Genomic DNA, 26,605 nt, shown 5'->3' with positions numbered 1-26,605 from the left:
TGATATGTCAGGCTGAGGAAAATGAATGTGTTTTGTATTGTTGCCATGCAAGTTTTAAAGTATTAGAAGCAAGAAGGCAGGACCTAAGGAATCATCTCTTTCTGTCCCAAGTTATTTGATGATTGCGCACAAGGGTGAAGAAATGAAGCTTGAATTAATAATAATAATAAACAAACATACAAACAAATAAATGTGCTCTGAGATAATTTAACTCTTTGTTGACCTCTAGGCAACACTTGGTTTCACAATGGCCTCCCTTGCTGCAGCAAATGCAGAATTTGGCTTCGACTTATTCAGAGAGATGGATAGCAGTCAAGGAAATGGAAATGTATTCTTCTCTTCCCTGAGCATCTTCACTGCCCTGACCCTAATCCGTCTGGGTGCTCGAGGTGACTGTGCACGTCAAATTGACAAGGTCAGTGTTGGACTTTCCAATCATTCATAGGAGTAAACTGTCTTAACCAAGAGAATAGTTCATGCTAAACATGGGGCTTCACCTCCAGGCCTTGGTTTTCAGTTGGGAAGAAGAAGAAATAGATCTTGGATGCTTTTACTTAACACTGCTTCAGAACGTCCTTTACTTTGATAGTAGCAGCAGCATCACCTGGACAGCATGGCGGGGATGTAAATTCTTAGGCTGAATCAGAAATTCTAAGTGGGGGCATGGGTCAGCTATCTGGGTTTTAGCAAGCTCTCTAATGTTTGAGCGCCACTGAATGAGTATGTTGAGGTACCATAGAACTTGACAGAGCACCCCAGTTTTGTTTTGTTTTGTTTGTAGTGCTGGATATGGAACCTCTATACTTGCTTGACCACAGTCTGATGTCCTAGTTTAAACACTGGTTACCTGGACATAAATGACAGTGATATACACCAGATAATAGGAGGCTACCTAAACAGTGTTTGTAACCACCGCCTTCTTTACGACCTTCAGAAAGTGCTTATTAACAAACCCTTGTACAGCTCTGAAGCACAATGGTCAAGGTTTATGTTCCATATGTTTATGTTTCCCTAGGAAATCATCATAAATGTTCAGCCACTCAACAGCGGTTGCCATGTGAGGTCCAGCTGTTTCCACAGGCTCAGAAGCCACCCCTCTTTGATCCCATTTGTACCTAATGTTTTAATTCAGTGCTGTTGAAGATTGTTTGCACATGCCATTTAAACTGCAATGATTCTTATCTTTCTCTACATAACTCAGTGAGTCTGATGCTAGTGGGTATTTTTTGAAATCTTTGTCTTATACATGTTCATGCATGCAATGCTGGTTCGCACGAGCCATGATGTGCATGTGGAGGTCAGAAGATAACTTGACGTACTGGTCCTTACTTCCCACTTCTTTGAGTTGTCGCTTGCTTATTCCCACCATACGATGCCAGGTCAGCTGGCTGAGCTTCCTCACATTCTCCTGCCTTCACTTCCCACATGCTGGAGAAGTGCTGGCTCTATAGGCTAGGAAGTCTCTGCACCCCAGTTTTACGTGGGTTCTGGGGATTTACGTTCAAGTTCTCATGTTTGTGTGGCAAGTGCTTTATCCAGTGAGCCATCTCCCTAGCCCAGCATTGCTGCTGTCTGTCACAGCAGAAACACCTGCAGTCAAACTGTAGGGTCAGGCAATCTTTTCCCCAAACCCTAAAACGTCTTTGCTTTCTGACACGCTGTGTTGAGATGGACAGTCTTGGCTCATGGGAGGGCGCTGCTGCTCTTTAACGAGGCCAGGCTTTTTACAGGACTAAAGTCAAGAATCAGCACACTTGAGGTTTTGTGGTTTAAATGCTTTGAAGGCTGCTGCCATTCTATGAGAAAAACAGAAAAGTATACTTATTTACAGAGTTGTGCATCTTGCCTCATGCTTTGCACTTAGCTCTGATCTTGTTGACCTTTCCTATCTATCCCAACACAGAAGGGCAGATATTTCTTTTCCCCTTTGCCTGATGTTGCTTTTTCCTCTCACAAGTTGCATTAATATCCATTATTATAATATCCGTTATATTATTAATATGCCAGATTTGTATCTACCTTAACCCATGAATTGGGGTTATAATATTATTTACAAATTGTGTTTTCTAAGATCCATTTGAGGTTCCCAAAAGCATTTAAAATAATCATTGTAGTATATATTCTATTCTATACCATATAAGAAGAATAGCCGTTTCTTAATTGGCGTGAGCACTCAGGTGGGAGCTGAGGGAAACCGTATCCACCACTCCCTCTTTATCTAAAGCTTAATCCAGGAATCCAGAAACTCACAAGGCAGAGTTTTCAGTCCTAGCTGGATTAACTCGGTAACTAGTTATTAAAACTAAAAGGAATCTCTGATTTCCCTTCATGTTCACAAGAGGCCATGGCAGCATAAACTAGTATTTCAGGTGGGAAAACAATGATTCTGATGGAAAAGTGAAGAAATAGACTTATGATAAAGACTTTGGAAATTCAATATTTCTCTTTATTTATCATTTGGCCCCTCTATCCAGGGTAGAAATATCTATGTTCAGATAAAAAGGCTGGGTATCCAGTCAGAATTACAGTGCTCCGGTTTCCACATGTTAACTATGTCTGTCAGATCAACTATCAGTGCAAAAATGCAAATAACCACATTAAACATAGTCAATTGCTAAAAGTCTGTTTAAAAAATTAAGAGGAATATCTTCTGAATATTTATAATTTTTTATAATTTAGCTTCATGTCATAAGTTTCCTGACATTTCACCATGGAATTTTATATTTCTCTTACACTTGCATATTTTCAAATAACAGTCTACTCACACTGGCTTAAGGGACTATATATATATATATATATATATATATATATATATATATATATCTGTTTCACATTATTGATTAGTGTCTTTTTACAATTAATGATTGTAAAATCATTTAAAGCTCTAAAGAGCACAAATGAGTCAAATGATGTTTTACAATTTATACTTACATAAGTCTAAGAAACCATTTGCAGTGTTCTCAAAGAAGCATCATAGCATCACCAAATGTCACTCCTGGTGCATCCTTCACACCTGATGGTTAAACTCTCCTCCCTTGACTGTTTGGAAGAGCAGAGAGCTAACCCTTCTAGCCTCAGACTTCTCCTTTTAGGAAAAAGAGATCCAAATGGATCCCTCAAGTTCAAGGTCAGTAGACACAAACTGGATTCTGGTTCTGTTCTCTCCGTAACCTGAGATGACCAGCAACTTTTCCTGTTCACTGCGAAGCACATGACTGATGTTCCCACACCAATGGTACAAAGTCATAAGAATGAAACATAATACTGAAACAGCTATAATAAGTTATGAGATTCATGCTTTTGTTTCCTCCTTAGAAGTAGCAAAAACAAACCATTCCATGGTGCAGGAAGTCTCCTGAAAAGAGGCAGGTTGTATTTTAAAGGTCCAGAGTACCCTGGCACATTCTGTCTTTAAATTCACTTTTCCCACCAGTTGTAACAGGCAACTATTGTATTTTCTATGTCACTGAAAATTCATGTGTTTGCCAAGTCTGAATGAGAAAGGAATCTGATGCTGTTCATCTTCGCAGCACAGCTCCGGAGAGAAAACAATACCAGAGTTAATATGTATTATAAAGCTGCCATCTTGGTGTCCGCAGAGACACAACTTGCAAACTTGAAATAGCTATTGATCTGTGTACCAAACCTGATTTGTTGATTTTGCTCTATCTACAACATATCTCACATTACCATTCCAGATTAAGAGCAGGTTCCAATTGTCTATAGCCTGTTACAATGAAGGTTGCTAGAGTCTTTCTAAGGCTTTATCCTTTTTTCTGAATTGTACCACTTTCACCTGGTCAGTAGGTTAATTAGGAGTCTGATGATGAAAGCTTCCCCGAGACACTGACTAACACTGGCTGTTTTAGTCAAATTTCCCTCTCCATCTTCAGAAGAGCCCTCCCCAGCCTGAGAAACATGGACTTTTGTTGTTGTTTCTTATGGAAACACAGTCAAGAGTCCAGGAGTCATGAGCTGAGTCTGTAGAAATGATCCACCATGTCCTAGCTGTTATCTAACTTTCATATTAACTATTGAAAGAGCAGAAGTCAAATGAGTCCAAAGCTGCCTCTGTGCTGTCCATCCACAGTTCCATAACCAGTTACCATGTGAGCAGGACATTGTCCCACTTCTGAGAAGAGGGAATATTTTGCATTTGGGATGTCTAGACCTGAAGCTATAAAGACTTGGGTACAGTTGTTAAAAAGCTGAGTGAGAGCCACACTGGGAAAGAAAAGAAATGTAATCCTGATTAAGTTCAAACAATTGTAAGATCATAAACTATCACTCAAATTATGATTGAATTTCAGATTTAATGTTTCTTAGATATTCAATGGCTGTTTCTCACTTTCATGTAATAATGCCTAGATAATTAATGCTATCCCTGTTCCCTACTTGAATAAATATATTTTTCAGGTATTTTTTTATTATTTTCAGTATTTATATAAGTTGAATAGTTAACTATTAAGATGTTTTTCTAGAAAGTACAAAAATAGTTTAAAGCTTCTTTCATCTTGCTTTCACTGAAGTTAACTCTAATTTCAGTTCATGGTACGTATCCCAATGAGCAGTCTGTATCTTACCCAACCCAACACTACAGCTCTCCCTGTCCTGTGAGCTGACAAACACAGAAAGTAAGTCTCAGTTTAGTGTTTTATCTCATCAGGATTGCTCTTTGGTAAAGTAATTAATAATAATAATAATTCAACTTTAAAGTAAAAATTTTACCAAGAAACAATAGTCTCACACACACACACACACACACACATTCATGAAGCACAATGCGATATATATCTATGTGTATATTATAGAAAGATTATCAAACTAACATATTCATCACATCAATAACTTGTGTTGCTTTTGTTTACTAGATCCTTTCTACTTAGCACCAGTGGAGACAAACACTTTCTGATAGACTTCTATGGTCTATCCCTTGAGAGTCAAGCACTCACCATAGCAGCTTATCAAACCTATAGATTTAAGACAAGAAAGCCCTAAGAACTAACTGCTGAATGAGAATCATCCAGGGATCTGTGACTCACAGGCCCCACAGGCTTTAGTAAACACTGAGAATCCTTTACAACTGAGCACATGATGTATGATTACTCACCATTGAAACAAATTTCTCTTTGTGAGGATTTAAAGATGATCAAAAGTACATTGTAATCTACAGCAGTTTTTAAAAATTGACATCATAACAAACTTTTAACTGGGCAGAAGATATTAATCTTTCCAGTTTTGTTCATTTATAAGTTCAACATAGTTTTATTACAAATAAATTCACTTGATATTAAAATTTCCAAACTTGAGACATATAAGAAATTTATAAAATTCTGTAGACATAATCTTGAATTATAGGGAGAAAGTCTGAGACTCCCCTTCTTCTGCCAGAAGCTACCAAAATGTGTCCTAGTCAAAATTCCATAATAACCCAGAAGGCAAGTTGTGGGGAGAATGGGGGCAGTAGGAATGATGGGCTTTAATACAAGCTTTGTAGATGAAGCAGTCATAACCACAAGTATACTGTCACAAAGTAATCCTCTATCCATCAAAAATGTTCTTTATCAAATCAGAATCACATTTGATGTAAAATGCATTATTAAACTTGGTCAACACAAAGGAAAACCTGAAATAAATCTTTGTAGTACATGCATGGTGCAAGAGAACATATAGCTATGAAGAATAAAAAAAATGTGAGTCCAAAACTGGGTTTCTGCACTGAAGAGAAACTTATTAGGTAAAACAAGGCATATATTTAAGTAATTTTAAGTTTAGTAATACTAATAACTTGAGAATTGGGAGAAAGTCTATATGTTGAGAATCTCATAAGACAGGGAGCAGAAAATGATGAGGGGAAGGAATGATTCAATGTTCAATTGGTGATGATACTTTGGGGACATGGAAAATTAAAATAAAATTTAATATTGCTTTATAAAGTGAAATTTGAAGACAGAGATTACAGTTGATAGAAAATGCTAATGGATTTCATGGTTCCAAAATTCGTTTTAAAAAAGGGGAGGGAAGCCAGAAACTGATAGGCCAGATTTAAAGAAATATTACACAAACTCATGAATGGTGAGCTAATGAGCACTGACCCAAATGCTCCAATGAGCCCCCATGCTATTCCAAAGTAAGGCTTAGGTGTTCCACGGGTCCCAGAAAAGCGTATTTTGTATTGTGCGATTCTTGTAGTGAGCACCGGGGTAGTGCTTCAGTGGAATGCATTGAAAACTATTGAGTTTCACTCTGTGCACCTGTGTCAGTAACTTTCTGTTGCTGTGACAAGATACCAGAAAACACTGACCTTTAGGAAGCAGGGCATATTTAGGCTCACAGTTTCAGAGATTTCCACCCATGGTTGATCGGCTGTCACTCACCTCACTGCAGCAAGAGACCAAACTGAGAAAGCAGTCTCTTGCAACAATTTCCTTTCCCAAGAATCCACGAAACCAGGAATCCAGAACTAGGTATGCCACTGAGGAAGGTCAGCCCTCTAATACTTCAACCCCTTTCGAAATTTCCGCCTCAGATCAAAGCACTGGAGACTAAGACTGCAACACATGAACTCTGGGGACTTTTAAGACAAAATATGGTAATGCCCATGTGCACTGAATGCCAATGAACATATTTGTGGGAAACAACATCACTGTGCTTTTTACTGAATTAATACAAATCCCTAAGTAAGTTAGTGTGTGGAGCAGGAAGAAAAGGCCATAAAGATGAAAACTAGAAGCCATTTCTCTGCCTCAGCCATTGACGTTCATGTGGAGTCATGAGAAGAGTAGGCTCTCAGACACTGGTGAAATTGAAGGGATACCTGATGAGCATTTTTAATAAGTTTTTATTTCAAAACCTCTTGCTAACTGATCCCTCCACATGTCCTAATTCTGACAACATTTTGTATCATGTTTGCAGGCACTTTACTTTAATACCCCGTCAAGACAAGGAGACTCCTCTAACAACCAGGTAAAGAGGACATGTTCCTTAAAGAAAAAGCCAATTAGAAATTAAATTGAAGAAAAACCCTATCTTTTGAATATGTTTTAGTGCTTTCTATCTCATTCAAACAAAGAAATCCATTATAGACTCCCAAATTTCAAATAAAATTATATAAATTATCAAATACAATTTTGATAATTTAATTATTAAATTACCATTTTTTTTTGCTTACCAGATTGTAGTAAAATACTGATGATCAGCCTTTATCTTCTGTCCTTAAAGTTAAGTGACATTGGCAAATTAATTAATTTAATTAATTAATAAATGAATAGAGCCAATCATTAGCTAATTAATTAACTAATATGGATCTTGAGCTAATTCATAGTTTCTTATTGATAACTTTATTGCACTAAATTTTTCAGTTTGATCGCAGATGAGGAAGGGTAAAGGCACTGAGATGTGTGAAGTTTTGCTTGCTGCTTCTGTAGCAATATTTTCCCATTCTTACATAGAATAATACACGTGATTTATTTCATGTCTAAGTGACATTATGCATCTTTGCAGTATGAGATTAAATTTCTGTCCCTCTGTTTGATAACAGCCAGGACTGCAGCATCAATTGAAAAGCGTTCTTGCTGACATAAACTCATCTCATAAGGATTATGAACTCAGCATTGCCAATGGGCTTTTTGCAGAAAAAGTGTTTGACTTTCATAAGGTGGGTAAAACTGCTTGTCTCAGAAGGTTGCATCCACTCTAGACCTGAATCTTGTTCCATCTACTATATGAATAATGCCTTCTACCTCCCTATGAGACAGGAAAAAAAGCTTATTTATTTATTTATTTATTTTGCTACTACTGTGGTCTTCAAAATATTACCTTTCAATCTAGTGTACCCACATACTCAGGGTAGCCCAACTGATGGACTTCAGATACAGAGGCCATTGGCAGTAGCAGTGATGTTGAGTGGTAATGAGAAGTGCTATGGGGAGATATATGGGGGAGTCCACGGCCTCAGAGAAGAACCACTTGAGACAATGCATCATTCCCAGTGAGGTGTCTCTCCTCACCATTTTTTTCAGCTATGCTCCTCATTTTTCCTTCTAGTTGTTTGTTCTCAATGAGATTGTACAAGAGTTCCTCCCAAGGAGGTGTAGCCAGATGAGGCAGCCTTTACAGACTGGACAGAGGAGAAGCTCAGACTCAACAAGAGTTAGAAATAGGTCAGTTGACTAATATTTCTGAATGACATTGGTAATCAGCGCACCATCACAGCATCCTGCTTACTGAAGGCCAAGAGGTCCAGACTGCGTTCTCTAAGCTACTGCACTCATGCCGCTTTGAAGCCTTCGTAGAGCGACCACCAGAAGCTGGCCACTTGGTTAGGACTACTAAGCAACCACGTGTCTGTATTTCTCTGGGACTTTATCCCCCTTCTACTTATCCACTCCTCAAACAACCATCCATAAAACCCTGTTAGTGACATCACCAGGCTAATCACCTGCATCTTTGCCAACTCTCTGTGTTCCACCCAATCATTACTGTCCCGTCCAATTGTCACCCACTCAAATTCTTTGCCCCGCCCCAGCACCGCTCCCACATCCTTTGGGATCCTGCCAATGAGGAAGTATTAGGCCACTTTTTGTTTTGCCACCATCTGAAGAGTTTTTTTTTTTATGAAGTTTTAAGAGAGACATTCTGTGTGTATCATATTTAATTTTCCTATTCTCACACAAATTGCTAACTTATTCCTAGGGGAATGCTAAATCATTAAATTTGGAGCTGGTTTGTCTACTGTGCTGTTATATACAGCAGATCCTCATGTTCTTCCTTTTCCTGACACTCATGGAATGAAAACACACTGCAGTAAGAAGTACAGGAAGCACAGTAAAGGCAAGATTTGATCAAGAACATGGAAAACAAAGAGATAACTCTTTTCAATCAAAATATAATTATGTCACATGCCTCCCTCAGTTTCCTCCATTTGGCCCCTCCCAGGTCCCCTCCCTGCAACTCGCTTCCATCTTCCCTGCTCTCGAGTTGATAGCCTCTTTCTCTTTGATTGTTATAGTTACATGGGTACACATAAACATGTATGTTGTCTGTGTGTACATGGTTTCAGGGCTGACCTCTGCATTGGACAACCAATAAGAGGGATAATCTGTGGGAGAGGCTCATTTTCCTCCCCTCAGAAACCATTAATTGCTTACAGTTCTTTGTCTAGGGATGAGAACCTTCAGAATTTCCCCCTTTCCAAGTTAACATACCCATTAATATTGCCATTGTTCCAATCTTTTTATGTAGTCATTTCTAAAAGAGACTATTTCACAAAATACTTCTTGGTATTTTGGCTCTTACAGTCCTTCCACCCATTTTTTCTAGATGTTCCTTAAGCCATAGATATAGGAGCTGTTACATAGATGTTTCTCTTGGGCCAGGGCTTCCATGATCTGTTGAGCTCTGTATTAATCCAGTAGTTTCTGTGATGGTCTTCATTTGCTGTAAAGAAAAGCTTCTTGATGATAGTTGGTAGTTACACTTACTGTATGTATAAGGATAATGTTTATAATGTAGTTTGGAATTATTTTGATGAGGGTTGGTAGTTAGACTTATTGTATGTATAAGGATAATGTTTATAATGTAGTTTGGAATTATTTTGATGAGGGTTGGTAGTTACACTTACTGTATGTATAAGGATAATGTTTATAATGTAGTTTGGAATTATTTTGATGAGGGTTGGCAGTTACACTTACTGTATGTATAAGGATAATGTTTATAATGTAGTTCGGAATAATTTTGATGAGGGTTGGTAGTTACACTTATTGTGGGTGTAAGGATAATGTTGACAATGTAGTTTGGAATTATGCTGGTCTAGCAAAGCAGTGGTAATAGATTCTTTTCTAATGTCAATGAACTCACTAGCCCTGGGAAGCTGGCTATGTTTTCACTAGTGGGCATGATTTCACTCCTGCTGAGGGGTAATTAAGTCTAAGTAGGAAGCTCTTGGCTGCCATCAGCGTGTGAGTGTCACGTATTGCACCTTTGTTGCCTTGCTGGTCACTAGCTTCGTTCATAGTTGTTGCAGCCTTGTCAGACTGTTTAATTTTTTTCCCTTCCTTTGGCAACTTGCATAGTATTTCTGGATTGATGAAAGTTAGACTGTAGGAAAGAGGCTTTCCATTACGATCTAGCTTAAATCATCTGAGTCCTGTGTCCTAAGTTTGGGGTGTCTTCAGCAATAGCAACCCACCCTCAACCCCTGAAAGACAAGCAAGGACTACATCAATAGTTTATATTATTTTAGGAGTCACTTGGACTGTTGTGACCAGCCATTCAAAAGGTGGTTTCTCATGCCCGGTACTGGGATTTTTGTTAGTTCATAGCTTTTGTGGGGAGCATTGTCAACTCAAGTGACTTAACCACCTTTAATATATAAATATATATGCATATATTATACACATATTGTGTATAATTTTAGGTAAATACAAAGTAATATGATTCCTTGAGTCTTTATCAAGAAACTTTGGTATTATTTGTCCTCTCAAACATCTAAGCATAGTTGGTTATTCTTACTTTCTCCTTTCTTCTTAATGATGTCTGTACCTGTGGATCTTTCTGGAGCTATGTGCACATGAGTGCAATTGCCCAAGGAGGCCAGAAGAGAACATGGGACCCCTTAGAGCTGTAGTTACAGGGTTATAGTTCACTCAACATGGGTGTTAGGAACTGAACTTGAGTTCTCTGGAAGAGCACCAACAAATAATCTTGAACTCTGAGCCATTGATCCAGCCCCCACATTCAGTGATTCTGAAAAATATTTTTGAACTTAAAAATAACAAATTTAGGGGGCTGGAGAGATGGCTCAGCGGTTAAGAACACTGGCTGTTCTTCCAGAGGTCCTGAGTTCAATTCCCAGCAACCACATGGTGGCTCACAGCCATCTGTAATGAGATCTGGTGCCCTCTTTTGGCCTGCAGGTGTATATGCAGACAGAACACTGCATACATAATAAATAAATAAATCTTTAAAAAAATAACAAATTTAATTATCAGCTCCAAAGATAGAAAATTTCTAAATTTTTGTTTTATTAATATTCTTTTTATTGACATTTGAATATGGATAAAATATTTATCTGGTAATAAAAATAAAAATTATCTGTATAAAGAATGTGGAATTTTAAAATATCAAATCATTACGCGGATTCTTTGCCTTCCTAATTTTTCCTATGTTTTGGGTCAGATGTCTGTAAACGATATTCCACATTCCCTCAAGTATGCTGTGATTTGGATATCTTCAGTATTACTGTGGATTGGGACCTTCTACCCCAGTTGATGATCTTCCCACATGTCTCTGTATAGGTTCTCAACCTTCTCTCCATGCTGTTTTAGTAATTTGATCACCAAATCATACTTGAAACTCAAGAACATTCAAAGCTATCTCCCTTCTAAAATTTATAATATCAGGTTGCTATCTTATGATTGCAGAATTCCATGCTTCTTATTCTTCTAATTCAATCATTTGACTTTTCCCCTTTCTCAAATGTATTCATTGTTATAACTCACTCCTCGTGGATCTTTTCTTGAACCAATCTTTAAATAATGTCATCTTCTCCAAGCAGTCTCGTAAAACCAGACCACTGCTGCAGACTTCCTCAGTGACCGTGCCAACACTACTAAATGATAACTATAGAGGACTTTAAATGTACAGTCGTTAAACACCAATGGTCACTGCAGCACCAGTCTCCTGTCTCAGCTAGGCCTTCACATGTGATCTATTCTGAATTGTTAGTACACTTCCTAGAACTTTCCCCTTCCATATTTTTTTTTATTGAAATAGATGCTTTCTTCTGATTTTTCATTCTTTCAGATTGCTTTACATTCGTCTTCTTGTATATCATTATTTTCAATGATCCTTGAAATTGAAGTTGTTGAGATTTCTAATTTTATTGCACTTATTTTTAATCTACTATCTTTATACAGAGAGAAGTGGTGTACTCATGTAGTTTCTATGTCCCCAATGTAGTCTTTCAAATCTTTGTGTTTTTTCTATAGCTGTGTGATGGATCATCCTTCCTCTCAGTGCCAAGCTCTACTTTACACAGTGTAATCCCCCAAGTGAGCATCATGCTTTATGCTTCTAGACGCTCTCTTCTTCTTTGCTCTCTTGCAATGAGCAATACCAATAGGCATTAGGTCATCTTTGATGCTTCGTTTCCCCCACATTTATATTCCATCACTAAATGTGTTCTGTTAAGTCTTCTTCCTACTTGTCACCCTAATTTAAAAAAAAATAGGAGGACAAAAAAATAAAACTAAGAAGAAAGAGATTGGGAAGGATATGGGGCTCAGAGGGAGTGAGAGAGATACAAGAGGGTAATTAAGTGAATATTGTCACAACATATTGTATATACATGTGAAATTGTAAAAAGAAAATTCAAATCTAAAATAGCTCCAGATATAACAAACGTTTTCCCCCAAACCAAGAAGTAAAGAAAGAAATTAAAAATACGTTGAGACAAATGAAAAAATGCAATACACTAAAGCTTATGGGCTACAAGAAGAAAAATTTAAGAAATAAATTTGTAGCAACAAATACCTACTTTAAAAAAGGAAAGAAATCAAACCAGATATTAAATCTAAATAAATTAGAAAAAGATGAACAGACTAAGCATGTACAGAAGGAGGTAAGCAAGAATATTACAGCATATAGAAATTAAACAGACGAAAGAAGAACAATTGCAAACAACTGTGAGCTGACGATCAGGGGTTTTTTTTGGTAGTGAAAAGCAAATTTGACAAATGTTTAACTAGATCAGTGAGAAAAGCAGACCCGATACCAGACGTGAAGAAGACAGTGCACCGAACGTTGCAGGAACCCCAATGGTGTTGAGACCTTCATGAACAGTTACATGCCAAGAGAGGGTTAAACTAGAAAAGTGAGAAAGTGTTTGGAAACATACAACTTATATATGCTGAATCAAAAGAACAGGAAACTTGAACAGAATTGCAATGAATAATATTGATTTGTAAATAAAAAGTCTCTTTTCCAAGGAAAACTCGGGAATCCTGAAGTCACCAGATAATTACAGGACTGTCAATCTCATGAAACTCTTCCAAAAATCCTGAAGAATAAACACTTCCAAACTTGTGTTAGAAGGCCAGCACTGCCATGCTACACAACAGCACCGCCATGCTACACAACAACACCACCACGCTGCACAACAGCACCTCCGTGCTACACAACAGTGCCGCCATGCTACACAACAGCGCCGCCATGCTGTACAACAGAACCTGCACAACACCGTCATGCTGTACAACAGCACTACCATGCTGCACAATAACACCGCCATGCTGTGTAAGAGCACTGCCATGCTGCACAACAGCACTGCCATGCTGCGTAAGAGCACTGCCATGCTGCACAAGAACCCTGATAAAAAACAAAATTAAAGCCCAAGAGTCCTTTAGAATATGGACTCTAAAATTCTGTAATAAACTATTAGAGAATAAAATTCAGCAGCATATTAAAAGAATCATTTACCATGGCCAAGTAGGATTTAGATCTGGGATATAAAGATGGTTCAGAACATGGAAATCGATAAATATAATATGTCACATGGGTGAGATGAAGGGTTAAAAACATATGATCACCTCAATATGTGCAGAAAAAGTATTCAAAAAACTAAATGTGCACAGTAAGAATTCTCAGTGAATTATGGAGAGATAGGATGTACATTATTGTCACAAATAAATATACTCAAAGAAAATTGAAAGAACGTTGTCTGAAATCAATAACAAGACAATGATGGCCACTCTCGTCACTTACATTTAACATATTAAATACAGAAATAAAAGTCTAAATGAGAAAAAGATATAAAAGATATTCAAATAAGAAAGGAAGCTGAACTGTCCAAAAGGATGGTGATCTATCATGTCTATATATCAATCATCTATCTATCTATCTATCTATCTATCTATCTATCTATCTATCATCTATCTATCTTATCTATCTATCTATCATCAATCAATGTATAATCTATGTATTATCTATCAATTATCTATCAACTATATATGTAATATCTATTTATCTATTTGTCATCTAGCTATCTATCTCTAAAGGCTCCATCAAAATCTATTAGAACTCCTAAACACAATAAGTAAAATTACAGTTTTGAAAGTTAACTTACCAAAAGTAGCATTCCTAAACACTACCCACAACTATCTGGAAAAGGAATCCTCAAAACAGTCCCATTTATAAATAGTTACCAAATGTAACATTTAGGAATAAGTATTATCCTTGATCTCTGCATTAGTATTCCATTTTTGTGAAGAGACACCATGACCAAGGCAATTATAGTGAGAAAACATTTGATTGGGTGCTTGATTACAGTTTCAGAGGTTTCAGCTTCAGAGTTCTAGTCCATTGTCATCATGACAGGGAACATGGTGTCATGCAGGTAGACATGGTGCTGGAGAAGAAGCTGGGAGTTCTACATCCAGATCCAAAGGAAGCAGGAACAGATAGTCACTGTGCCTACCTTGGGCTTCTAAAACCTCAAAGCCCACCCTAGCAACCATACTTCCTCAACAAGGCCACACCTCCTAATCCTTCCCAAGTAGTGCCATGCCCAAATGACTAAGCATTCAAACATATGGACCTCTGGGTGCCATTCTTATTCAAACTACCACAGTCTGTATATGGAAAACTATAAAACCTTAATCAAGGAAATAGAAAATAAAAGAAAGTTTATGACCAGATTTTCTTATTTTTTTTGGATAATAGGAAGTGTGGGAATTCTGTTGTCTCTGGAAAGAATGTGACAGAGGAGTTGGGAAAGACAAGGAGAAAATATGTGAATGTCATTCTAGTGAGTTCTTCAGCCAGGGTTCTCTAGAGGACAGAAATAACAGTCTATAGAGAGATTTGCTATAAGGACTTGACTCATTTGTCTGTGGAGGCAGAGAAGTCCTAAAAGCTACAATTGGCAAGTCAGATGGCCTAGAGGCCCTAGGTAAAAAGTTGTCAGTGTCGAGACTCAAGAAAAGTCCATGTTTTAGTTGTTGACCGAAGGTCAAATTGTCATTGTTCCAGCTGCAGCAGGCAAGCTGCATAATCCCCTTTCACGTTGCTCCTACCTGTGCTTTCACTGATGGGAGCTGGTTGGAGGAGGCCACCTGCAATGGGGCAGACATCTTCTATCATCAGTCTGATGCTTCAATTTCACACACCCTCCCAGATATAGGCTAAGTAAAGTTTGTCATGTTAACACATGAAGTCAGCCATCACCGAAAAGGTTAGTGACAGGAAGTTTCCCCTGGGAAATGGACGGGATGCTTCTGTTTCCAAGACAAAGGAAATAATCTGGAATGATTTGTGTCACAGACAAATATAACACCATTAGCTCACAATGATAGATGTAGAAGAGTTTGGGACCTGGACAAAAAGATTAATTTGTTTGGACAACTAATATTTTCTTTTTAAAATGCGGTACACTTGAAAAAAGATTGGTACAACATGTTAATTGAACTTAAAGAAAAATGTAACACCTAACAGCCTGTAACTCTTCCAGGGCTGCCTGGAAGTGGTAGACTACAGTAGTGTCTATGTAGTTCTCCAGCCCCTGCCTCTCTTAGTCTTCTTTTTTCTGAAAGCTTATGTTTATGGTATTAACTTCTCTGAATGTGATTGGAGTTTTAAAACTTAATCTTTGTAATTAGTATCTGTGAGTGGATAGGTAGAAGGGTAGATGGATGGATGGATGGGCAGATGGAAGTTAAGTAATAAATGAAGAGTCTGATCCATAAGCAGATAATCTTATTCTGTAGATAGACAAGAGATTGCTAGTCAATCCTCACCATTAGTACAGAAAGTTCCATAAAATTTGCTGAGATAATTACTAGTAAATGTAGATCAATATAAGTTGTATTGAATATTTTTCTAACAAATACAAAAATTTTTGTTCCAAAAAATTATGCATGTGTTTGCTATATTTCTATAATACTGGTAAATTGGGTAACTATTTTCTTTTCATTAAAAATAAGTACTTTTGAACACTCATTAGGTAGAAGTAAGTGTGTTTTGTGCTAGGAAAGGTAATAAACAAAGCATGTGTGGTCTCAGCTTCACAGAATTTGGTGTCTTATGGAGGAAATGGAATATCTCAAAATGTATTATGATATCTGTGATTATGTTTGAAGAGACAGTGGTACTTATAACCAGGATTTGGTAATTATATGCTAAATATATGTATGAAATTATCATAATGTCCTCTCTACAGGTGTATTTTTTTAAATTAATTCTTCATTTCCACTGCCTCCAAAATGAGAAAATATGACCAGAGTTATAGCAACAGGCTAGTATTGAACTTGATGTTGAATATTGATTTTACCTTGTCTGGACTGGGTTGGGAGATGATGGTTAAAGCTTACTGCCTTGGCTTTAGTCCTGCCTTCTCATCACAAGTATTTCAGTGTCCCATTATCTCCCTTCTAGCTAAAAGCCTTTCAAGGCCACTTACCATACATACGAGAAGGCCCCGAACTCTAGACAGAGCCGGAAAGGTTTTACACCTCATTTTCCTAGTTTCTGTTTTTTTCCCCTCTTCACAGTATGCGCGCTTGTCACCCCAGATTCCTTTTAATTCCTCTAGAGTATCATTTGTGTACCTGCCTGATTTCAAACCTTAGGTGTTCAAACACTCATTTTTCTTTAAAATGAAAAATGAAAGTGAAGACATGGTTATGAACCACAGGAGGGACCTGGGAAGGATGTCTCTCAAGGAGAGACAGTAAGTAATGCTTGGAATACCAGTGGGATAGTTACTGATAATAAGGAACACTAGAGTGGAAGAGGCATTGTTCAAAGGTTTGGAATTAATTTAAAAAATACATTTATTTTGTACTTGGGTGCTATTTACAAATACAAAATCTATATTCTTATTTGCAGAATTACATTGACTGTGCTGAAAAGTTATACGATGCCAAAGTAGACAGAGTTGACTTCACAAATGATATAGAAGAAACCAGATATAAAATTAATAAATGGATTGAAAATGAGACACATGGCAAGTAAAATACTTTATTTTCTACACTGTTTGTCAGTTGTATGTAAATATTAGGATCAGCGTACTTAAAAGATGGGAATTTTTATGCACATGAAATATAGTCCTTCCTAATCCAAAGCAATTATTGCTGTTATTTAAGACTATTTGCTTGGTTGATTTAAATATTTTTAAAATACTCTTTAGCAAGATAACATATTTGGCAAAGGCAGTACCTTCAGAGAACTGCAACTCTTTATGCTACTTTTCACAACTAAAATCTGACTTTTCGACAATGTTCTCCTCTAACACAAAACAAACATAAAAATCTATTAATCTTTTGTGTTGCTAATCAACTGATTCCAAAGTTAATATTGCCCATTACCTAGTGGTGGATTCTGATTTGTACTGTGAATATTATTTATGTATTCGTGTTTTGCTTTACCTCAGAACTATGAGCCATATGACTCACACTCCATTTAGCAGCAAGTACTCCTTGGAAGAAGAAAATGATTTCTCCATTTCCTTTGTTCATTCACCATTACATAATTACCATGTATTTGCTCACTACCCATTACAAGCCTCAAATGTAACACTTATAATACTTATCAACCAAAAGAAATGACATAACTTGGTTTTGGAATAACAGAGTGACATTTTGTACAACAATATTCAAGAACATTTGATTAGCCCATGTGCAACACTTACATATTTCTCATCCTTCTTTTTACATGCAAATATGTGCATCCATAAACTATACTTATGATCTAAAAAGACTATGCTCAGTGCTTCAAATTGTCTCCATTACTCCAGGTATTGTTTCCCACTTCCTTTATACAATGCAATAGTCACACTTTATAATGACAAGTTGGATCATTTATCACTTTGTCCTTCCTTTTACATTGAAACCCAATTAACGATTTCTATCATATTCAGGATAATCCAAAAGTCTTACAAAGAATCAAACTTTCTCATATTCTGGGTCTTGCTTCACACCTTTCCAATCTCAATCTAGTTGATATACTCTAATGGGGCACATTTCTTTACATGTATTTTTCTTTTCCACATTCCTATATTTTTGAATAGTCTCTGCTTTGTGGACCATCTTTCTGCTCCCTAAATTCTTGCAGCTTAAGCAGATAGCCCTATTCAATTTTTCCTGATCTGTCCTCCTTTAGCACACCATACTTCTACGTTGCTGCAACACTGTATACCAGAGTGGCTTTCTTGGATGTGGAAGATTGTGGTGATATATCAAATCGTGTACCCTAATAAACTTGCCTGAAGATCAGGAAACAGAACAAGCTACTAGATTAAACATAGAAGCCAGGCAGTGGTGGCACATACCTTTAATCCTAGCACTTGGGAGACAGAGATCCTTCTGGATCTCTGTGAGTTCAATGCCACCCTGGACTACATGAGATTGACTCAGTCTAGGAGGAAAACAGAGTCAGGCAGTGGTGGCACACACTTTTAATCCTAATACTTGGGAGTCACAGGCCTTTAATCCTAGTACTAGGAAAGCTGGGACAGGAAATGATATGGGTGGGCAGAGAAAGGTATATAAGATGTGAGGAGACAGGAAAGCCTTCTGGCTGAGGAAAGCTTTTCAGGCTGAGGAGTCCTAGAGGTAAGAGGTGGCTTGTTCCTTTGTCTCTCTGATCTTTCAGCATTCACCCCAATATCTGGTTTCAGGGTTTTTTTTTAATTAAAGGACCATTTAGCAATTTGAGTTACAGAAGATTATATAATATTACCTCCATGTAATGTGGCTAGCCAGCTAAGTGATTTAATTCCTGTTGAAATAGCAATAATTGTTGTGGCTAGTGTAAGTAGAATTGGGTGTTTACATCTAAATCCACAGTGAATATGTGGTAATCTTGAGCAATGAATCCTAGAAAGCCAACAGATATTATAGCTAATATTATGACTGTATAGACAAATAATTCTTTTTATGGGGGAGGTCCAAGATGGCATAGACTACAGCTTTCATTGCTACAATTTAAGCATCCAGAAGATATAACTAACAAAAGTCTCATTAATGTGAATTGGGAGGAATCAACCATTTTAATGGAATGGAATTAATTCTACTTGGAGTGACACAGTTTCAGAGGGGTCCAGTCAATGCCACGCAGTGGCCCCGGGAAGCCAGGTAGGAGTCATGTTGTCATTGTTTTTTGTTTCTTCAGTGACATTCCCACTTATTTTTACTTTCAGTAATATATTTTTATCTCTCACACATGACTGGGCCAATTTTGTGTTTAAAACTATGTCATAAATAGATAAATTGGTTTATTGGTCTAGATAAAGTGACCAAGCACCTTAATCTTAAGATCTCCACAATTGTTGGTCTTATCACTTTCGCTGATCAACAATTGATTGATTGATAATAATAATTGATTATTTCTGGGAAACATTGAGTTGTTTCCATTCATCACATAGTTGTGACATCTGATGTTGTCAGGAATTTAAAATGATGAGTCATCATTTCCAGTGCCACTGCAGTCGATAGTGTTTCAGGGAAGTCCATCCATCAAGACTTCCCTGTCGTTGCTGGCCAGTGAGTCCTGCTCTGGCTATCAGGGTTTCATTCTTCTGAGAATGATATTTTTGAAAACTTATTGTGATTTTTGGAGTCACTTGAAAGTTTTTCTGTAAGCAGTGCTGAGAACAGGGGACCTCTTCAGGTTTCCCTTTTCTTGTGAGGTCTTTTACCACATCAAAAAGTAGGTTTTTATAAGTTTATTACAAGGAACTTCTCAAACTTTCTTCTCATCTGTTGTTTGTGTGGCCATATTCTTTCAGTATAGCTATCAATCATATTTTCTGATATCCAAGTTTCTGTTTTGTTCTGGAAATGCAATTCCCTGGGCTTGGCTTGAGTGTCTTCTGTAAGGCTTGATTTCTTCATTGCAGGATTGGCCATTTCACAGCTGTATGAGGCTGAGTCCACAGTGCTGTGGTCTCCAGGGCCACAGTGATGACTGCAGTTGCTTTCTTGTTAAGTAACTGTATTGATAATCTAATGTCTTTGTGCTTCAGTTCCCTTAACAGGAAACCGAAACAACAGCAGCACAGATTTCATAAAGACTTTATGAGGGTTAAACAAATACTGTCCTTAAAGGGTTTAGAAAATACCAGGCATATTCCTTACTAATATGCTTGTACTAATTTCATAATTAGTTGTATAATAATGATCTAGGAAAAAAATCATACCGATTAACAATGTGTGAGCATATTTAAAAATTGTTTCAGTATAGATGAGCATTATTCCCTTCAACTTATTTTCAAAAGGAAAAATCAAGAAGGTGTTAAGTGGAAGCAGCCTCAGCTCATCGGCTGTCATGGTGCTGGTGAATGCTGTTTACTTCAAAGGCAAATGGAAATCTGCCTTCACCAAGAGTGAGACCCTCAACTGCCATTTCAGGTCTCCCACGGTATGTACATATTGTTAAGGGATTTCCCCCCAATTAACCCTTTGACAGAATTGTGGTATTTGCACAATTTTCTTCATATTGTCCAATGTGGTAAGATCCATCTCTTGCTTTATAGAAGTGGCATTATTGTCTTGGACAAGTCTAATGTTGTTGGACTCCCCACAACTTGAAGTGATTAAGTTAGATAATATCTAAAATTTATTTTAATCACTCAGTATTTTATGTTAAATGCAGAGAAACAGTGGTGAGTAGACTTAAATTTAAGCCTTAGTTTTGTTTGTTACATATAACAAAAACAGACTGAAATCATCCTTATACATCAAGAATCTTAGGAGTGGAAGTACTGATCATCAGCAGCAGTGTCTTGCCTTCGGTGCCTACAGGCCAATCCCTATGTGAAGTCAAAGCTGATGGAGAAAGGCCCTGGTTTAAGTGTCTCTGTGAGGCAGAAAGAGATGAGCACAGAAACACTCTGGAAATTGTGCATGGACAACAAGAAAATTCAATAAATTGTAGTAAAACACAACTTGGACTTTGACTCTCTTGTACTGGCAGTACAAAACATATTCCAGAGGTCTTGTTAGTGCTTCTGTGGCTGAGGTGGTCAGGATTCTGAAGTGAAATTTTGTCCTGCATTTCTTCCATCCACTTTTCACCTCACAGATTGTATGGGTTGCCTCCCTTTTAGTAATAAGGGCACAGTAAACAGCATTCCTGCCTACTGGATTGTCTTTGGAGTCTATTTAAAGAATGTATTACCATATAACAGCCTCTTTTTAAAAAGCTTTCCTGCTGGTCCACATACCCTTGTGTCAGCTTTATAATAGGGTAGGCTCTGAAGTCTTGATTGCTAATGTCACAGTTGGTGCTGATAGTTTAAAAGTTAGTTAAAGAAGGAATTTTTAAAAAGGAAAGGGACAGGGGTCATGTGGGTCTTTTTTTTTTTTTTAACACACAGAGACTCTGCTTGCCATGAGACTCTGCTTGCCATGAGACTCTGCTTGCCATGTGATCAGATTAAGGGTGTGTGCCACCACTACCTGACTTCTGTTTATGGCTCGCTATGACCTCTAATCTCCAGGCAAACTTTATTTATTAACATACAAATAAAATATCGCATTTCAGCACAAATAAAATATCACCACAAGGAATAGTAGAACATGCATAATAAAAATAAAAAACAACCCAAAAGTTAGTGAAATACCTGGAAGATACGCGACTCCTTTGCTGTGTCCATATAGAAACAGCATTCTGTGGCTGAGCCTTCCTAGTCCCTACTTGCAACAAGCCCACTCTGACTTCTTTGTGTGGGTACGTGTGTTATTTGTTGCTCCCTGTGTGCTCTTTTTGAAGCACAAAAGAACAAACTAGAAGGAGAGACTTTGGTTCAAGGACACAGAACTAACTGTCCTCCCATGTGGAAATTCTGCCCTAAAAAAAGGATATTACAGAAATGTTGACAATTTTGTCTGTTTTAATATCAAATGGAAAAAGAACTTGTTATAACTGTGTGGTATTTCTAAATCTATAAATGGTATCTTCAAGATAAGAATTAAAACGTTCCTTAAGTTAATGAGGTATAATCTACCACTTTACAGGAATTTTAAATTTCTCTAAGACATCATTCTGAAATTACATGATTTTGATAGGTCTAGTCTGTATTTTGTTTCTGATGTGAGGATAAAGCTAAGAAATTCACTCTTCATTTATTGAGATTTTATAATCACTCATTATTTAGTAGAGACATTTCAGCTAAAACACAAAGTATAAGGCAATTTTCTGCCTAGTAGCTCTATTAACCCACAGAATCCTCACTACCCAGTGCAGTGGTGGGGGGGGGGGAGATTGTTGCCATTTCTGTCATATAGATGAGGATCTGGAAGTAGAAATGTGAGGTACCTTACCCAAAGTTACCTAGCAGAAATGTTTCAACTAAAGGACTAACTCAAAGTCTCAACCTTTATAATTAAGATGAATGCATCTTATAACCAACACTTGCAACATATCAGAAAAATCTCCAAGGTCTATTGACCAAACCCACATTTTTATGTGTACTTGGCCAATGAGTGTGATAATATGGGACTGTAAACACCTCTTGTTATCTGCCTTCCAGTGTCCTGACAAAGCAGTTGCTATGATGCATCAAGAACGGAGGTTCAACTTGTCTACAGTTCAGGACCCACCCATGCAGGTTCTTGAGCTCCAATATCATGGTGGCATAAGCATGTACATCATGCTGCCCAAGAATGACCTATCCCAGGTAAGTTACCATTGTCCTTTTCCTACAGGGAATATTGTACACAGAATACGCTTAGAGATATATATGTGTGTGTGTATGTGTGTGTGTGTGTGTGTGTGTGTGTGTGTGTGTGTGTGTGTGTAACATCGTGAGGAATCAAGGAGAAAAACTTAAATTCAGAATAAGAAGTTATAGATCATTTACAAACTAGATTATTTAAACACAGAAATTTTCAATGAACTAAATTGAACTATGTAAATTCAGGTCTTTTATAAAAATATAAGTTTGATGCATTTGAAAATTATTTAGAATCCAGGGCATCTGAATTTAAGAGATATCCATATGTAGAATTTCTACTATTTATGAAAATCGTTCCATTATAAAGCAGGCCAGTTTGTTTGTGAACCTTTTGAAGTGGCCATGATGTTGGAGAGAAGTGCTTACTCCAGGAGTACAGTAGAGACGGCTCACTTTGCACCCAGGTGCAGCTCCTGTTGTCCTCTGAGCTTCTAGTTCTTGTGTGTTGGGTAGGAGCTGTGAGTCCAAGCTTCTTTATGAGGAAGGGAGAGATCTTCATCCCATTCCCCAGAGCTGGGATCCTGGATCTTTTGCCTTGGGCCACCTAGGTTTATTTATTATTTTATTTTTAAATTTTATTTTGTCTGTGGGTGTTTTGCCTGCATGCATGTCTATGCACCAAACACAGGTCTGTTTTCCTTGGAGCACGAAGGAAGGCATCAGATTCCCTGCACTGGAGTTATAAATGGTTGTAAGCCACATGTGAGTGCTGAGAATTAAAATGCTGAGCCAACTCTCCAGCCTCCACTGGTTTATTTTTTAAGCTATTCAAACATTTATACTTTGTGTCTTTCATGATGGGAAAATGCTAAGCTCTGTTTTTCTCTGATGAGCCCTCATTTCCATATTCTTTTTTATGTCTACTCCTATTTTATTATAGTAACTTTAAAATACTTCACAGAAATATTAACTCTAATTCCATTTTTAAAAGATATTTCTTTTTATAAATTTTAATTATTTTTGAAACTTTTGAGAGTAGAGTATAATTACATCATTTCCCCTTTCCTTTTCCTTCCTCTAACCCCCCTCTCACCCCTGCACATACCCCTCTTGGTTCTGTTTTTTCCCCCATTATTCCATATTGCCTCTGTTTTTTCCATTGTGGGCAGAGATCAGACATGTCATCACACATAAATCACATTTCACACATCACACGTAAGTCATCGCTTGTCATGGCACAATGAGTTAAACAGGCAACTTATTTAAAAGTGCTTGAACTATTCTTTTTTTTAACTATTCTTTTCAATCATTTTCTCTTTGAGATTCCGTCCATATCTAATTCGTGTACTTAAATACAAAAACCCAGAAGGGTGTCATTACAGAAAACCATGTGTTACTGTAGTTCCTATTTCATCCTTTTTCTAACAGTATGTTTCTAAACTTTTAAAAAATTTCTACAGATTGAAAGCAAGCTGAGCTTTCAGAATCTAATGAACTGGACCAATAGGAGGAAAATGAAATCTCAGTATGTGGAGGTGTTTCTTCCTCAGTTCAAGATAGAGAAGAATTATGAAATGAGGCGCCATTTGAAATCCCTCGGGTTGGAAGATATCTTTGATGAGTCCAGAGCAGATCTCTCTGGAATTGCTTCTGGAGGCCGTCTCTATGTATCAAAGCTGATGCACAAGTCATTCATAGAGGTCACAGAGGAGGGCACCGAGGCCACTGCTGCCACAGAAAATAACATTGTTGAAAAGCAGCTCCCTGAATCCATAGTGTTCAGAGCTGACCATCCCTTTCTGTTTGTCATCAGGAAGAATGGTATCATCTTATTTATGGGTAAAGTCTCTTGCCCTTGAAAGTCCCATTGGGTTCCCATAGAGTAGTAGGGATCAAATAACATCTTCAGCGGATAGAATTTTAATTGGAAGTGCATGGCTTTGTTTTATTTTGTTTCAGTTTATCAATGCTCAGCAAATGATATTGGTGATTTGACCCTTTTCAAATACCTGGTTGATAGTCTCAACCTCTGCTTTCATCATTTCTACTTCATTTACTTCCCTCTGTCTAATGCCATTGGCTTTCTACCCACAATCTCCACTACCATTATTTCCAAAGGCACGTCTGAAAACATAGGTTCTTGCTCCACTAGCAAGGAGAATGCAGAAACTGCCTGGAGGGCCTTCTGTTCAAATGCTTCAGGTGTAGAGATATCCCTGCTTCATGATACAGTGATCTGAGAAGTAAGCCCATTTGTTTCCTAGAAATCAGTGTGAAGGATAACTCGTCCTTGCTGACCAAAAGGCACTAGAATTTGCTTTAGTACACTTGACTTCCAATCACTGTATAATCCAGAGGCTCAAAAATGCAGAATTGAGATTGATAAGTGACCAAAATGTTTCCTTAATAACCTTACATTTATAGCCTTTGGCTTTCCTTGATATGACTTAATATGTACATAGTTTTCAAATATTAAATACTTTTTAAATGTTGGCTGTTGTTATTTACAGTGTATTATTTCATATGTTTTCAAGTTTATGAATTTTTCCATATTCATCATAATAAAGATGGACAACACCTACACAGTGTGACTGTTCTACTCTGAACAATTTTGAGTCTTTCAGCTCTTTATTTTCTAGACCATGGAAGGAAACAGTGAAGGGAAGTGATGCTTTTGCAACACAAGACTAATTTGACTCAATGTTGCTTATTTATGACACATAATATTACTTTTATACACACACTAATGAGATAATTGTGAGTACTAGAATTTAAAGTTATAAGTGAGAGCCACAGATAAATCCAAGTAGGCTACCTATGCTTTCACTCCTCTCTCCCTCCATCCCATTCTGGTCACTTTGGTCAGTTGTCTCCTTTCTCTTGAGACTTCCCTGTTCCCAACCCTCCTTGTTACCAAAAACTCTGTAGCCACCTCAAGTGAGTGGTACAGATCTTGGTAGGCTACCCTTACTGTTCCTCCTTTTGTCCTTCATCCCAGTTGTCCCAGACCCAGCCGCTTGTTGGGACAGGCCCCTTCCCCGAGGCCCTCTCTCTCTTCCTTAGGATATTGCTTGACTCCAATTCCACTTACTACCAGGGACTCTGTAGCCACCACACGTGGCACAGACCCAAGTAGGCTACTTTTACTTTATTCCCCTTGTTCTCCACTTCAATTGTCTGTGCCAAATCCAACCTCCAGTCCTTGCCCAGGTCTTACAACCCTGGCCATGTCCAGTCTTGTAAGTTTACTGAGCACTAGCTCCCTTGAAACCTTTTCAATCCCTATAGCTAGCCTAAACTGAGTACTCTGTGTACCATCCCAGTATGATCAGTTTTACTCAAGCCCTTCCCAACACCCAGGGTTTCCCCCATCTACTCTCCTGTAGGTCAGCTCAGTCAGGTGAGTCCCTCAGACCCTAGCCTACCTGTAACATATCCAGCCTCCAGATGTAGCCCAGGTTATACACCTGTGCACAGATCCAGCCTGGTGAGTCCCTGGAAACTCAACATCCTGTACCATGTACCACTCTCAAGCCTTGTCTTAGCTGCATAGCCTACATGGCTTTCTAGGAAGATACACAAAAATCCACAAGAAAACTTCTAGAAGTGACCAGCAAATCAGCAAATTGGAAGAACACAAAATCAGCTTGAAAAATCAGTAGCCTTTCTATATACCAAAAATTAACATGTTGAGAAAGAGATCATAGGAACACTCCCATTTACAATAATGCATATACATGCATGCACACGTGTGCACGCATGCGCGCGCGCGCACACACACACACACACATACACACACACACAAATGAATATCCCTAACAAAAGAAGTGAAAGATATCTATGATAAAAACATTAAATTTTTGAAGAAATAGATAAAAGAATACATTAAAATGGAAAAAATCCTCATGTTCATGTTTCAGTAGAATTAATTGTGCC

General features: G+C 37.6%; 1 protein-coding gene across 2 annotated transcripts; it reads left to right on the top strand.

Moving 5' to 3' along the window:
- The first annotated feature begins 247 nt into the window (after positions 1 to 247).
- Positions 248 to 25,048, top strand: Serpinb7 (serpin family B member 7). Of its 2 annotated transcripts, XM_052736426.1 has the most exons (7): positions 248 to 415; positions 6,916 to 6,966; positions 7,541 to 7,657; positions 16,882 to 16,999; positions 20,270 to 20,412; positions 22,526 to 22,672; positions 24,130 to 25,048. In XM_052736426.1, the coding sequence occupies exons 1-7, from the start codon at positions 248 to 250 to the stop codon at positions 24,526 to 24,528; spliced, it is 1,143 nt and encodes a 380-aa protein (XP_052592386.1). In that variant the 3' UTR covers positions 24,529 to 25,048. The 2 variants fall into 2 exon arrangements, with proteins under 2 accessions (XP_052592386.1, XP_052592387.1); XM_052736427.1 differs by lacking the exon at positions 6,916 to 6,966.
- The last annotated feature ends 1,557 nt before the right edge of the window (positions 25,049 to 26,605 follow it).

The sequence above is a fragment of the Peromyscus californicus genome, unplaced genomic scaffold (genome assembly GCF_007827085.1).
Source record: "Peromyscus californicus insignis strain IS unplaced genomic scaffold, ASM782708v3 Scaffold_14__1_contigs__length_90479793_seg_1, whole genome shotgun sequence".
Classification (NCBI taxonomy): domain Eukaryota; kingdom Metazoa; phylum Chordata; class Mammalia; order Rodentia; family Cricetidae; genus Peromyscus; species Peromyscus californicus.
Note: the sequence above shows the minus strand (reverse complement) of the source record. Positions and strands in the feature narration are given on the sequence as shown.

What these genes read in the sequence shown, in the direction of transcription:
- Serpinb7 (XM_052736426.1), top strand. Translation starts at nt 248, where the DNA reads ATGGCCTCCCTTGCTGCAGCAAATGCAGAATTTGGCTTCGACTTATTC. An exon ending in GTGCACGTCAAATTGACAAG is followed by an intron (nt 416 to 6,915) that starts GTCAGTGTTGGA and finishes TCATGTTTGCAG; the next exon opens with GCACTTTACTTTAATACCCC. An exon ending in GATTGAAAATGAGACACATG is followed by an intron (nt 17,000 to 20,269) that starts GCAAGTAAAATA and finishes TATTTTCAAAAG; the next exon opens with GAAAAATCAAGAAGGTGTTA.